The 15,170-nt window shown below is 43.8% G+C and overlaps 1 protein-coding gene across 1 annotated transcript in view; it reads right to left on the bottom strand.

Moving 5' to 3' along the window:
* Positions 1 to 14,832, bottom strand: part of abch1 (ATP-binding cassette, sub-family H, member 1) — a 49,206-nt gene extending 34,374 nt beyond the window's left edge. The window contains exons 1-6 of the mRNA XM_067989517.1: positions 14,684 to 14,832; positions 9,248 to 9,398; positions 8,379 to 8,538; positions 8,060 to 8,214; positions 3,595 to 3,702; positions 784 to 877 (exon numbers count right to left, since the gene is read on the bottom strand). Coding sequence (XP_067845618.1) covers positions 784 to 877; positions 3,595 to 3,702; positions 8,060 to 8,214; positions 8,379 to 8,538; positions 9,248 to 9,369 — 639 coding nt within the window. The 5' untranslated portion in view covers positions 9,370 to 9,398; positions 14,684 to 14,832. The remainder of the gene's footprint in view (positions 1 to 783; positions 878 to 3,594; positions 3,703 to 8,059; positions 8,215 to 8,378; positions 8,539 to 9,247; positions 9,399 to 14,683) is intronic.
* Between the last annotated feature and the right edge of the window lie 338 nt (positions 14,833 to 15,170).

The raw sequence follows: 15,170 nt of genomic DNA, 5'->3' as shown, positions 1-15,170 counted from the left end.
CGGGGGGAGCAGGGGGAGCGGGGGGATGGGGGAGCGGGCGGAGGGGGGGCGGGAGTGACTCCGATCTGCTCAGAAACCGGCAATTTCACCGCCTCTAGAAATTTCTACACAAAATTGCAGTATGTGGGCAGAAAATTTCACTTCACACAGCAACTATACAAACTTACAGATATAGAAACAGGAGGAGGCCATTCAGCCCCTCGAGGCTGTTCCGCCATTCAATTAGATCACGGCTGATCTGTCTCTTGACTCCATCTACCCACCTCGGTTCCGTAACCCTTAATACCTTTACCCAAACAAAAATCTCAGTTTTGAAATTTCCAGTTGATCCCCAGCCTCAATGTTTTTTTTGGGGGAGAGAGTTCCAGATTCCCACTCCCCTTTGTGTGAGGAAGTGCTTCCTGACATCACCCCTGAACGGCCTGGCTCTAATTTTAAGGTTCTGCCCCCTTGTTCTGGACTCCCCCCACCAGAGGAAATAGTTTCTCTCTATCTACCCTATCAAATCCTTTAATCATCTTAAACACCTCAATCAGATCACCCCTTTGTCCTTGAATATAAAAGATGGTCAGTCCATGTGCTATGGGATGTCTCACTGCACTAAATCACTGGTCCTTCTAATCAATTTACGTTAATTAATCAGATAGGGCACTGTGTTTTCATTCATTCACATCCTTTCCAATGTTTGATATGGAATACATTTATGCAATTACACCTTTTGGTTATTAGAAATAACACAAATATCCACATAAACACGAGCACATTCTCAAATAAAAATCCCACCAGATTAGCGTGTCGAGCTTCTTCTATGTAGTGCGTTGTTATGACGACGGATACCTTTCCATCTTTCACTACATCGACCAAATGTTGCCATATCCTCCAAATACAAAAGAGAGAAAGAGATAATAAAAGTTCAAGTTTAAAATATCTACAGAAGTGCATTCATTTATAATCTGTGACAAAGAACTATTTAACATTCATTTCTTAATACTTGATAGCGGACCATTGAACCATCAAGGAATTGCTGACAATCTATTAAATTGGAAACTACAGGGTTCCAACCACTACATTAAGACTGGTCCATTTTGAACTGGAGAAACAGGGATGCTTTAAATGAGTTCCCTTTTCTAAATTCTGAAGTTAGACCCCTACATTTTTCTTCTCAGACAGTGCACCAGCTACGCCCAAGAAGTGAGCAAGCAGCTTGCTCCTGGTCTGTCCCAATCATATTCTGAATTGCCTGCTAACGGGTGTGCAGAAACTGAACGACCAAGCACTTTGAGACGAGTTCCTGGTTGGTGAGAAATTAGATCATCTGAGCCGTGGAGACAGTGGGAATACTTCAATTACCTCAGCAGCCCAGGAATAGGGGAGAGAAATGGAGCAAACTGGTCAATAAAATTACACTGAAAGTTTATCGATATATTTAATATCAACTTATTGCTCTCTTTCAGATGCTGATTGAAATGCTGTGCATTTCCTGTGATTTTAAAACCATAGAATCGTACTGCACAGAAAGAGGCTATTGGGCCCATCGTGTCTGTGCTGGCTCTTTGAAAGAGCTGTCCAATTAGTCCCATTGCCCTGCTACTTTTTGTCCCTTCAAGTATTTATCCAATTCCCTTTTTGAAAGTTATTATTGAATCTGCTTCCACCGCCCTTTCAGGCAGCGCATTCCAGATCATCACAACTCGCTGTGTTAAAAAAAATTCTTCTTATCTCCCCTCTGGTTTTTTTAATAACATTTTTTATTTTATTATAAACAATAGATTCTGTTTCTGCCTTATTCCTGTGTAAGTGCTGCATGGAAACTCTGCAGGTGCTGACTCACTGCCTTGAATTGTACTCTGCTTCTGACTGGGTTTGAGTTTCTCTATTTTAAACAGCTTCCCACTTTCAGGAGGTGTATGTTTCTAATTTTGTTGTACTGAGGTGTTGATCATCACTTAACACCTCCTCACAGGACTGTTAATGCAGAAGCAACTTAAAATAGACAAACTGAACCAGGCTGTGCCAGAGAAAGACTTGAGTCAGTGTCCTGGAAGAATTTGCACACGACAGTGAAGATACAAAGAAAGCAGAATTCCAATACATATATCAAACATCCCATGTTTCTGTCATGCTTAAGATCTTCCTGGGCCATATGGGATCAGTTGCCAAGAGGACAGGTTGTGCGACATGCTCCCCAGCTTCCACCCGTCCTTCAGCATTCCAGGGTGGATCAGAGACTCTTCCCTCAGCGCAGGTAAGAACATACCTTTCACTCAGCACATCCTCACAATAGGCGGGAAGGTCAAGTACAGATCAGCCATGTTCTAATTGAATGGCGAACAGGCTCGAGGGGCTGAATGTTAATTGTATCCACGTGATTTATATCAATTAGTGTTAATTGTATTCAGGTGGTGGGTATCAATTGGGAACTCTCCCGTATCCATTTATAAGAGAGCTGATCTAGGGTGTGGGGGTGGTAATGTGGAGCTCTGTGAATAGAGGCTTGGAAGCAACTGAAGACCAGGCTCTAGTATTCCATCTTTCACCACCGGGCTATCCAGTTTGTAACAACAAACGGCCTCCTCCTGTTCCTGTGTAATAGTGTGCCTGAAGTCAGGATCCCAGGCAGTAGAAATGTACTTTACCTTTCAAATACACTCACAGGCACTAAATCCAAAAGCATATATCCCTCAAGCTACATTTGCACTATATAAAGGCAGGCATTAGCAGATATAAATTGTTGTATTTGAGTCGAAACGCTTACAAATGATTCAGTAGAAATTCTACTCGTGTTCAGCAAACCACGATTATTCCTATTTTAAAGTGACCGGGTATCAGCTAACGGGCCGGGAAGGGCAGAAGCTGAATTTATACCCAGATATGTTTTGAATTTAGTGCAATATTCATTCAATCAGAGCTACTGACTCATTCTTTATTTCCTTTCATATATTAGGTGCACAAAAATGGAGTGTAGACTCGAACAAAGAGAGCTCCCACCCTGTTAGAAACAAATGTTGGAGAAATTGTACTGGAATTCCAACGGGCAAATCTTAAAATCTCCCATTCCTGCCGCCTAACTCCATGTTCCAACAACTCCAGTCCAGGAGACAAAGGCCCAAAGAATCCACTGAGTGGGTCGACTGGTGGGGGCGTTCGTTGGTGACCTCGGGTCCTGATGTTGCCAAAGTCCCTGGGATTGGGTGGGGGGGGTGGGTGGGGGTTTAAATATGGCTGGCGGGAGCCTGTGCCACTATGGGCGCATCTCGTTCCCATTCCCCCAAACCCCCGTCCCACTATCCCCACAAACCCCCACCCCACCTCCAACCCCGGCCAGTCACTCGAAGAGCTCCAGCACCACTGACCCAATTGGAAGACTGGCTTCAGTGGCAGCCCCGGAGAAGAATGGATAGATTGGTTGTTAAATACATTTATTCCGAAGGAGGGCCCTTTCAGCAGGGGGTTTGAGATGCAGTTTGCTTCAAATGGTTCATTTTTTTTCCTGAAAATCTCTATTAAAAAAAAATCGATCGGAGGAAACAGCGTTTTAGTTAATCAGTAAAAGTTCTGGGAATAGGGGCGACCAATCTGGTTCAGTATTATTACCTGGCTCGTAACACTGGATCCACTCCAACAGTTGGTTCATCCAGTAAGAGGAGCTGTGGCTCCTGGAGTAGAGCAGCTCCCAGGGATACTCGTCGTTTCTGACCACCGCTGAAAAAGGCAGAACCCTCTTGTATCAAACAGACAATTCATTCTCTATTATGATCATTTCTAACAGAACTGTTCTGAGATAAACGTCAGGATAATTGGATTCTTGACACGCTACAGGCTGGTAATACGCATGGACCGTACACCAGGCGCGTGGACCGTACGCCAGGCGCGTGGACCGTACACCTGGCGCGTGGACCGTACGCCAGGCGCGTGGACCGTACGCCAGGCGCATGGACCGTACACCTGGCGCGTGGACCGTACGCCAGGCGCGTGGACCGTACGCCAGGCGCGTGGACCGTACGCCAGGCGCGTGGACCGTACTCCAGACGCGTGGACCGCACGCCAGGCGCGTGGACCGTATACCAGGCGCGTGGACCGCACGCCAGGCGCATGCACCGTGCACCTGGCGCGTGGACTGTACACCAGGCGCGTGGACCGTACACCAGACGCGAGAACCGTACGCCAGGCGCGTGCACCGTACGCCAGGCGCGTGGACCGTACGCCAGGCGCGTGGACCGTACACCTGGCGCGTGGACCGCACGCCAGGCGCATGCACCGTACACCTGGCGCGTGGACTGTACACCAGGCGCGTGGACCGTACTCCAGACGCGAGAACCGCATGCCAGGCGCGTGGACCGTACGCCAGGCGCGTGGACCGTACTCCAGGCGCGTGGACCGCACGCCAGGCACATGTTACTGCAAGAAAATTTCCCAACCTTTATCCAAACTAGTCTGCATTGAACAGACAGTGGATTTCCCCGTCACTGGCTGGAGGGGAAGGGGCAGAGTTAGAACGGATATTAAAACCTTTCACATGGATTTTACCAATCCACCAAAAATTGCTTACGCATCGGAAGTGTGGCAGTAGCTCTGCTAAATTCTATTTTTAAATAATGTAGAACTTTAATTTCTGTATTTTAGGTCTCAGAAAATGTGTAAGTTGATGATTGCTCTGATGTAAATTTGCAGGTTTGAAATTTGAATTTTTTTTTGCTGATCATGGATCTTGCTTTTCAGTGCAAGAAGCCCCACCTCAGCAGGTCGACATTTTCTTACCTTGTCCCCCCGGCTCTGATAATGACCAGGCTTCCTGCACCCAGCCAGTCAACAATATTGGTCCGAAACTGGATGTTATGAGGTGTGAGGGATGAGTTTTGAATTACTCTCCATCAAACTCTCCTCCTCCCTAATGTTCCACCTTCCACAGTACAGTATGTCTGAGTTTGGGAAGTCAGGAGGTACAAGCCCATCTCACGATGGCCCAGGTGTCATTGAAAAGTTTTTCTTTAAATTACCTCTCCCGTCTTTCATTTTGAGGATTAAGTCAGGACAACAATAAGAGGCTTATAACGTCACTCACTGGGACATTACTTAAAAGTTATTAAATATTTAGATGGAACCTCATATAAACCACAATTTGTACAAAACTGTTAAAACTATAAATATATGGGTGGAAATGAAAGTGTACGTCAGAGCATTAAGTCATGCACTGTAGGGAGTGGGGCGGGAGGTGAAGAGGCGAAGGGAATCCACCTTCTCAGCTTTATATCTGCCAGCCGGTTAAACTGGTTTCTGCTGCAATGTGCGATTCTTGTTTTATTAATTTCCCTCCATGTGCAAAAAAGTCAAGAAATACAAACAGCTGCTGTCAGTTGCTAACCGACAGATAAATATTCGACCTATGCCACAGAGCTGGTGTGCAGAATGCTATTCCTTTCAAAATCACTCCAGGTACTTTTCTTGCACCCAATACAAAAGAACACAAGCCGATAGACCGACCCTCTCTATCAACCAAGGAATGACCTGTTATGCAAAGTAATGTGGACGAGCAGAACCCAGGGGAACATGAACCCGTTCACTGATAACATATCGGACTTCTGCTACGTCTCAAGTCACTTCAGAAGATAGTTAATGTTAACAGCGGCAGACACTTGTGTAAAAGACTAAACTATTAAACAGCTTTACTCACAGATAGTATTATTTACAGAAGCGAGCATTAACAGGAGGCAGTGAAATGAAGAAATTGCATTTATATAGCTCCTCTCATCACCTCAGGACGTCCCAAAGTGCTTCACAATCAATTAATTAGATTTTTGAAGTTGTAGGCAGACATGGCAGCCAATCTGCACACTGCAAACAGATAAATGACCAGTTAATTTGTTTTGGTGAAGTTGGTTGAGGGATTAAAAAGTGCCCTGGAACCTTTCAGCTCTACCTTCGTTTAACATCTCATCTGAAAGACGGCATCTCCGACAACGCAGCACTCCCTCAGTACTGCACTGAAATGTCAGCCTAAATTATGTGCTCAAGTTCTGGAGTGGGGCTTAAACCCACAATCTTCTGATTCAGAAATGAGAGTCCTATCAGAAGGTCCTGGGTTCAAGTCCCACTCCGCAGACTTGAGCACGTAACCCAGGCTGACATTCACACTGCAGTAATGAGGGAGTGCTGCACTGTTGGAGGTGCTGTTTATCGGATGAGACGTTTTACTGGGGGCAGACGGGGCCTCGGTTTAAGATCCCATGGCACTATTCGAAGAAGAGTAGGGAAGTTCGCCAGATATCTTGGGGCCAATTTTTATTACTCAATCAACACCACTAAAACATATTATCTGGTCATTATCTCATTGCTGTTTGTGGGATCTTGCTGTGCGGAAATTGGCTGCTACGTTGCCTACATTACAACAGTGACTACGTTTCAAAAGTACTTTGTTGGTTGTAAGGCACTTTGGGACATCCTGAGGTGGTGAAAGGCGCTATATAAATGCACAACTTCCTTTCATTCTTTTCTTTCTACCACTGAGCCAAGATGACACTGACTGAAGTCAGTCCAAAAGCACAGTAATCTGGAGCCAGCTCACGAAGGGTTAAACAGACAAACCAGCCAAACAAGGTCTTTCGAGAACTGACTGCAGAACTTGGAAAAAAAACAAATGCTTTTCAGAGAGAGATAATAATCTGACTCCTTGGTGAATCAACACAATACAATCGTTGCTGATTCACTGTCTCATCTCGCTATAACGCCAATACGTAAAATGTGCAATTTCTATATCCGTAACACCCTTTGAAAACTATCTCTTCTTTGAAGACTCATGACTGCATATAGTGACTTCCTTTGTTTGCTGTAAGTCATGCCCCGCCTCCATCTCATAAGCTGACACAGTGGACACTCATAGACACTCCGAACATCCATTGTTAAGACAAGAGACAACTCGCTTGGACAATGTCAGCAATCCCCACAAGCTACAAGCAAAAAGGAATGACAATAGTGGCTGTTTACACTTCCCATTGATACCTGCTTCAAAGCAACTAGTCATCCTGATTGGATTTAGAAGACCAACAGTTCTGGTTACCCAACAGTCTAGCACGGTGAGGAGCAAACCGTGTAACAGATATTAAATGCTGAGCAACATGGTACAAATAATAATCAGCGAGTATTCTAGTGGGAAAGCAATACGAAAAGGGCCTTCTCATTAATATATTAACAAATCAATATGCGTTGTCCCCTCAAATAGTTCATAGTGGCTGATAGTGGCAATTAGGGATGGGCAATAAATGCTGGCCTCGCCAGCGACGCCCACATCCCGTGAACAAATAAAAAAAAATACCTGTTGCTTTCTAATGAAGGTGTAACTTCCATTTTGAATGCAGAATTTTCAAAACTAAGTTCACCTAAGAGTCATAATGAAGAAAAAAAATAAACGATATACTGAATTTTTTTGCCACTTCTCATGTTACATAACTCCAGCATCTCAGCTAACTGACACTCAAAACAGAAATTTGCAGGAGTCTAAAGAAAATAAGCCTCAAATAAGTCTTTCACCAGGGGTAACTCAATCGGTACAGACATGGGGCGTTGTTGTCCCTTTAATTGATAGGAACATAAGGATAGCAGGAGGCCATTCAGCCCCTCAAGCCTGTTCCACCATTCAATTAGGTCATGGCTGATCTGTATCTTAACTCCATTTACCCGCCGTAGTTCCGTAACCTTTAACACCCTTACCCAACAAAAATCCATCAATCTCAGTTTGAAATTTTCAATTGACCCCCAGCCTCAACAGGGGAAGAGAGTTCCAGATTTCCACTCCCCTTTGTGTGAAGAAGTGCTTCCTGACATCACCCCTGAACGGCCTGGCTCTAATTTTAAGGTTCTGCCCCCTTGTTCTGGACTCCCCCCATCGGAGGAAATAGTTTCTCTCCATCGACTCTATCAAATCCTTTAATCATCTTAAACACCTCAATAGATCGCCCCTTAATCGTCAATATTCAAAGGAATACAAACCTAGTCTGTAACGTGTCCTCATAATTTAACCCTTTTAGCCCCAGTATCATTCTGGAATTCATGTATGTTTACATACCTGAGGTGCTTTACAAGTTCAGTCTTGTCAGGAAGATCTAGACAGTCAACCAGGAAGGAAATACGAGCTTCTATATCTTTGCTGGTTAATCCATGTATTCGTCCAAAGAACCAGAATGTGTCATTAATAGTAAACTCGTTGTACAATGCTAACTCCTGTTTGTGATAAATCCAAAGGAGTATTTATTAATAATAAGGGGGCAATGTGTAGGAAATAACTGAGTTTGATGAGTACTTTCTATATCCGAGTACAAAATCATTGCATGTCTGATCCACTGAAATCAATAATCATTTAAAAGCCTAATACATAAGACTTGTACCTGAGGCATGTATCCTACCATCCTCCCAGGTACCTCATGGCCTGGAAACGCTGGAGGTTTCCCCAGAACTGTAATTTGGCCCTTCGAGATGCGTAATCTTCCCAAAATACATCGGACAAGTGCGGTTTTCCCACAGCCACTTGGACCCAGCAATCCATATCTGGGCGAAACAGGAGGTCTTCTTAAAAATCATTGTAGCCATAAGTGCACAAACGTATTAGACCCCCCCCAAAAAAACATCTCCCCCCTGCCCCAAACACCCCCCCCCCCCCACTCACTACAATATATCATGACCTATGATGCACTACTTATGCCTTTTGACTCCCTTTGTACTGGAAGTTCATTTAAACAGCATCTGCCCACCACACTTCTTGTATGGTTCTTGACATAGGAAATAACCTGAAAAAGTAAAATAAAAACAAAACACAGCGATGGAGAAATTCAACCTCCTTCTGCCCATTTTTCGGGCGTAAAACGAAGGGAAAAAAAAAACTTACCAAAATCGGCCTGGGACATCCCGGGCCCGATCTGCACCCGAAATTCGGTGGCTGCCATTTTGGATCAGGCGACTTTTAATGGCCCAGGCGCCCACCTGAAACAGGTGTTTTGCTAAGGGGCCTGACGCCTGTTTCAGGCGCAGGATCTGGACGCCTAAACTGCAGCCTTTCCGGTGCGGAATATTCGCGCACACACCACCCGCCATATTGGACACTTAGGTGCCTGTGTCACGCCTGTAAAATGGGGGCAGTGTCAACCAATTTTTAGACCAGAATTTCTAGGCAAATTAACTGAAAGCAGTTTCCTAATAAATTTATAACAATGATAATGCAACTACTAACCCTACAGATGTAACATATCAGCACACTTACATCTGCCCCTGTGGTAAAGTAAGGTTAAGGTTATCAAGTATATTTAGCTTCCCATAGGACATACAGGCTCCCCTACATTCAATAGCAGACTGGCTGATGTCACTGGGTGCAGCTGGATCCATTGGTAGGATGTCTTTATATCATCAAACAGCTGAAATAAAAGAAACTAAAGTATAAATTTCAGTAAAACTGAAAACGAATAAAAAACATTAGGAAAAATAATCTCTCAGTAAACATCATGTATTTTCAACACAGAGGAGTGAATCAAGTCTGTATGTTAAAGCTCCTTTTATTAATAATCAATTATCTCATCACCCTCTCTCTTTGTGCACTTACATTGCACAAGACATTTAAAGATGCAGCAGGAATAACCTGGGCTTGTTCCAATAGATTGGGCACCTTAATTCCTTTAACTTTCAACTCTTTCATTGATTCAGCTGTCAACTGTAGTTATGCAAAAGCTCTAGGTGGAATGCTAGGTCTTGGTTCCTGCAAACTGGTATTTGAAGATAGATCGAGCTCATCCAAAACTCTACTGCCAGTATCCCAACTCGCACCAAGTCCTGTTCACCCATCACTCCTCTGCTCGTTGACCTACATTGGTTCCAGGTCCGGCAATGCCTCGATTTTAAAATGCTCATCCTAGTTTTTGAATCCCTCCATGGCCTCGCCCCTCCTCCAGCCCTACAACCCTCCGAGATCTCTGCGCTCCTCCAATTCTGGCCCCTTGCACATCCCCGATTTTCATCGCCCCACCATTGGCGGCCGTGCCTTCAGCTGCCTAGGCCCTAAGCTCTGGAATTCCCTCCCTAAACCCCTCAGCCCCTCTACCCCTCTCTCCTCCTTTAAGACGCTCCTTAAAACCTACCTCTATGACTAAGCTTTTGGTCACCTGTCTTAATATCTCCTTATGTGGCTCAGTGTCAAGTTTTTGTCTGATAATCGCTCCTGTGAAGCGCCTTGGGACGTTTTAGTATGTTAAAGGCACTATATAAATGCAAGTAGTTGTTGTCGATTTCCCTCAGTGAAGTGCAGGACGATGTATCCAGCCTGATGCGGTTTTGTAAAATATTGCCCCTGTACATTGCAACGTATATTCGTGTGTTAGATTATTCTTATGTTGAGATTATCCTCCGATTCACCACTGAGTGTGCTGTGACATCACAAAGTCATTGCTGTTCCACAATTACCCATCCCACGGGAACAGAAATTAGTCTCTTGGTTTTGTTAAGATGATCACAGGAAAATTACAGACCAATGCCCTTGTCCTTATACCAGCCCAAGGGCAATATGAAGGATTATATACACATCTGACCACCTGTACACAATTCAGAAACCCCACTTGTACCTGAAGACTGTTTTGTGACCTCGATCACAGAAAACCCTCTTTGAACAATGGACTGAATTTTTCAGTGTATTTTGGTGTTAGGCTGGTTTACTGATAGCAGTAAAACTAATCAGAAATCTGCCTCATCACCGGTTTGCATTTTTCAATTGATCCTAATGTCCAGAAGTGTTACCTCAAGTACATCAAAAACAGTTCAAACAATAATTATGGATATTTGTACTCTGAAAATTGACAAGTTATAATTTCTTGGTGCTAATTATTGACAATGAAGAAATACTTCCCTCTAAAGGACAGATAATGAAAGAGTCATTGTTGAATTTAAATACTGCAGCAAAAGTGTATAATTTCACTGCTATAACTATTCCGCTGCTCAATCAGCATCCCATTACACAGCCTCCCCTATCGAAAGTTTCACATTTTTCATTCAGTAACTAATTATTTCAGATGAAGTACACAGAACTCTTCAAATATGAAGTGAAAACAATTTATTGGACAAAGTAAAAGTGAAACAAATTATATCCACACAAATTAAACAAGCTTTGGTTTAAATTGTCTGCTGTCTTGTGGTAAAGACAACAAACTTGAACACAAATCAGAGAGAAGAGAATTAAGGACAAAATTTCACTATAAAAAGGTATTTTTAAAAAATAATGATGGTGACTTTTAAATGTGCACACACCTTCATAATTAAAAATTAACTAAAATTTGCAGAAACACTCGAACTTATGTTTTGCTGCCGACCTGGTTTAACCCTAGTGTGACCTTTTGTTCTGGTGTGACAATCAATTCCTCCTTTCTCTCTCAATCCCACATTATGGACAATTTTCTCTTGCAGTATTTTTTTTTTCAATCTCAAAAATCAGAATACTGCAGATGCTGCCAATCCAAAAACAAAAACAGAAAATGCTGGAAATACTCAGCAGGTCAGGCAGCGTCTGTGGAGAAAAAGACCTCAGTCAGTCAATGATTCAGGTCTAAGACCCTTCTCTGCAGGTAACGAAAGCACTGTGTTACTGTCAGCTTGGCTCAGTTGGTAGCACTCTCTCTCTCCTGTGAGTCAGAAGGTTGTGGATTCATTCTGCTCCAGGATTCGAGCACTAATCTGGGCTGACATTTCAGTGCCGCACTGTCGGAAGTGCCAATACGGAGCCTTCGTTTAAGACTGAAACAGATGTTAAACTGAACCCATCTGCCTGCTCAGGTAGATGTAAAGAATCCCATGGCAGTATTTTAAGAAGAGATGGGGAGTACTCCTGGTGTCTTGGGCATCATTTATCCCTCAAAAAAATCACTAAAACATCATAACAGATCACTATGTCTTACTGCTGTCTGTGGGACCTTCCTGTGTACAAATTGGCTGCCATGTTTACCTATTTTACAACAGTGAATACATTGCAAAAGTAATTAAGTGGCTATGAAGGAAGTGAAAGGTGCTATATAAATGCAAGTTTGTTCTTTCTTTCTTGATGCTTCCATTGTAAATCAGTGCATTTACTGTCAGAGAGCCATCATTGCCACCCTTCCACAGAAAGAAAGAATCCAGCCTATTGCAGGAATACCTAATTCTCCCCACAGTGGGAGGAGGTGGAAGTGGGGAGTTTGCAAACGGCAAGCTGCTGTATTGGACAATCTATGTGTTGCACAGCTCCACCAAGTGGCTTTACTGGATATTAAATCTACTGCACTCATATTTTCTACAACTGATATGATTCATGTTCATTTTTATTTTTATTTTGCATGCATTGGCCATATTTATTTTTCTCTCCCTTCTGCCTGTACTTCCCCCAGATCTACAGAAATATCAGAAGCTGCAGAAGAATATAGACGATATGGAGGGATTAAATCTTGCTCTCCTTTCCATCCTTGTGCTCTCTGGGACTCCTCCATTGGCCCAGGCTCCTCCCTAACATCACTCGTGTGCTCAATATGGGCGTCACCTTGTGGCTGGAACCTGCTTCATATATCTAGACGTATTTTTTAAACTGATTTTAACATCTGCCATAAAGCTTCTGAAAATGACAGTTAACCACTGGTCCTGCACAGACTATCCTGAAGAATTAGAACCACCTCAGATTCTGAGTGTTGCTGGGAAAAAACAGTGAAAAACATCATGTCAAGAATATCTGCCCAGGAATTGTTTATTCAAATCCAAGATTGGCAATTCAGACTGTGTTGAAAACTAATCTGTCCAGAAATTACTGATGTGTAAGTGTCCATCATGTAAAAATGTCTTATTTACTAACGCATTGTACACAGCTTCCAAATCTTTCCTATGTTTGAGTCTCAGGCGTTAAGTAATCTGTGAAAGCATTCAGCTCCTCTTTTAAATGTTTTGTTGTATTCATTAAAGTCGGAGATATTTTGGGGAAATAACACATGACTATTTGTTCTCGTACCAGGCTGCCTGACTGGTTCTCAGAATATTTAACTCAACTTTTTTTTTCCAGGGAGGCAACATACCACTCATGGCCCTCGATCACGGCTGCAAAAGAAAGCTGCTGATAGAATCCCCCATTACTACCACTCTCCTATTCTTGTACATTACCAGCCTCTCACTGTAGTCCCTCGTTCCACAGAGCCACACTGTTTCTCAGGGCCAACCTCCTCTCAGTTGCTGTCACTGTCCGTCTCATACTTCTCCAATGCTTTGTGTCTATTGCAGGGGTTCTCTGTCCCTGTGAATTCTGTCTGCCCCTGTGGATGGTCACCCACTTCCCTCCTTCTACACTATCCCCGTATCCTGGACTGTCCAGCACCGTCCTCTGGGTGACCACTTTTTGCCGAGTACGATCCAGAAACGCCTCATCCTCCCTGATGCTGTGGATTGCGACCAATAGCTGCTCGAGCACAGAGACCCTCTGCTCCAGAGACTCACAATTCTGACATTTATTGTAAATGTGGTGCCCCCTGGATACACCGAGGATTCATGAAGGACCAAACCGTGCACTGCACACACATCACCAGGGTTCCCTGCGCCGCCATCTCTCAGTGACTAACTTTAAATGTAGGTGATGTTTACCTGAACTAGCACCAAAACGCTCGCAAAAATCAAAATTCCTCTTACTCACATCACACGGGCATTAATTTAAGGGAAAATTCTTGTCCAGCAGCAGCTCTGGTCTGTACTCCCGCAGGGGCTAAACATCAAGAATGTTATTGGTGAGCAGAGTTCTGCATGTGCATTTAAGCGCTGAGATTCCCGCTTTGGGCAAGTATAGAACAGTACAGAGCTGGCACTGCACCACAGAGCTGCTAACTTGCATTTCTCTAAAGCAGATTCCTGTGGCACCTGTCGTATAAAAGCAGTGTTATGTTTTTCAAGTAACTACTTTGCTCTCTAGATGGCCTACTTATGCACAGTTCACATTACAATAACAAATAAATGATATCCTGGAGTAAAACTGTAATACCAGTGCAGGATGTCACAGAAACAATTTACAGTACTCACTGAGGTCATTAAAATGCTGGTTCCATTTGACAGTGACGTTCAATCAAGTTCTACCTCCTGGGAGACAGTTTCATGGGAAGTGCTATCTGGCCGCACTGTTAGTCTTCAGCCTGGACAGTGAGAACTGGCATGCTATCGTATCAAGGGTGATTCTGTCCTCACCCTGTGCCCACTCAGTCATTTTCCAGTAAGGGCCATTGGATTGTATTAAGAAGCCTTGCTGATTTAACCCCTCCCTAGTCCAAGAGCACTGAAGCTGAGTGTAAATCCTATGCTGCCGTCCAAGCTGAGATCAGCTAACTCAGCACTAACCAGGATCAAACTGTGGTCACTCTGGTTTGGATGGCATTGTTGCGCTGGGGGTAATTTTCACCCACACCATGTGGGCAGTAATCTGGTGGAGCAGATCACCCACCCATTGATGGGATGTAACAAATGGTTCACTTTGCCCGATTACCACCCAGGCAGTGAGGGGGGAAATTACCCCCACTGTGCCTTTACCGGCTGAGCCATCAGGAAGCAGATATAGATTCTGCCCTTTGCACAGGTGCGATCGCCTTCTTCCGTGCTTTATTTTCTATAGAAACAAATGAACAGAGAAATGTTTAGCACTACTATTATTACATTTTAAACAACTTACATGTTGATAGGTGGACAAAGAGAAGATCTTTCCACTTGTGGGGGAGTCCAAAGCTACTGGTCATAAATATAAGATAGTCACTGATAAATCCAATAGAGAATTCAGGAGAAACTTCTTTACTCAGAGAGTGGTGAGAATGTGGAACTCACTACCACAAGGAGCAGTTGAGGCGAATAGTATAGATGCATTTAAGGGGAAGCTAGATAATCACGAGGGAGAAAGGAATAGAAGGATATGCTGATAGGGTGAGATGAAGTGGAGAGGGAGGAGGCTCGTGTGGAGAATAAACACTGGCATGGAGCAGCTGGACCAAATGGCCTGTTTCTGTGCTGTAGACTCCATGTAGATATTTAGTTGTGAGTGAACACAGTTTTCGACCATCATTCCAAACTATCATTTTTGAGTTCCACTCTGCATAAATTCGAACTCATCCAGAACTTCACTGCTCATGTTCTATCCTGCACAAAGTCCCATTCCCCTATTGCCC

The sequence above is a fragment of the Heptranchias perlo genome, chromosome 8 (genome assembly GCF_035084215.1).
Source record: "Heptranchias perlo isolate sHepPer1 chromosome 8, sHepPer1.hap1, whole genome shotgun sequence".
NCBI classification, from domain to species: Eukaryota; Metazoa; Chordata; class Chondrichthyes; order Hexanchiformes; family Hexanchidae; genus Heptranchias; species Heptranchias perlo.
The sequence above is the reverse complement of the archived record's forward strand: the minus strand, read 5'-3'. Positions and strand labels throughout refer to the sequence as shown.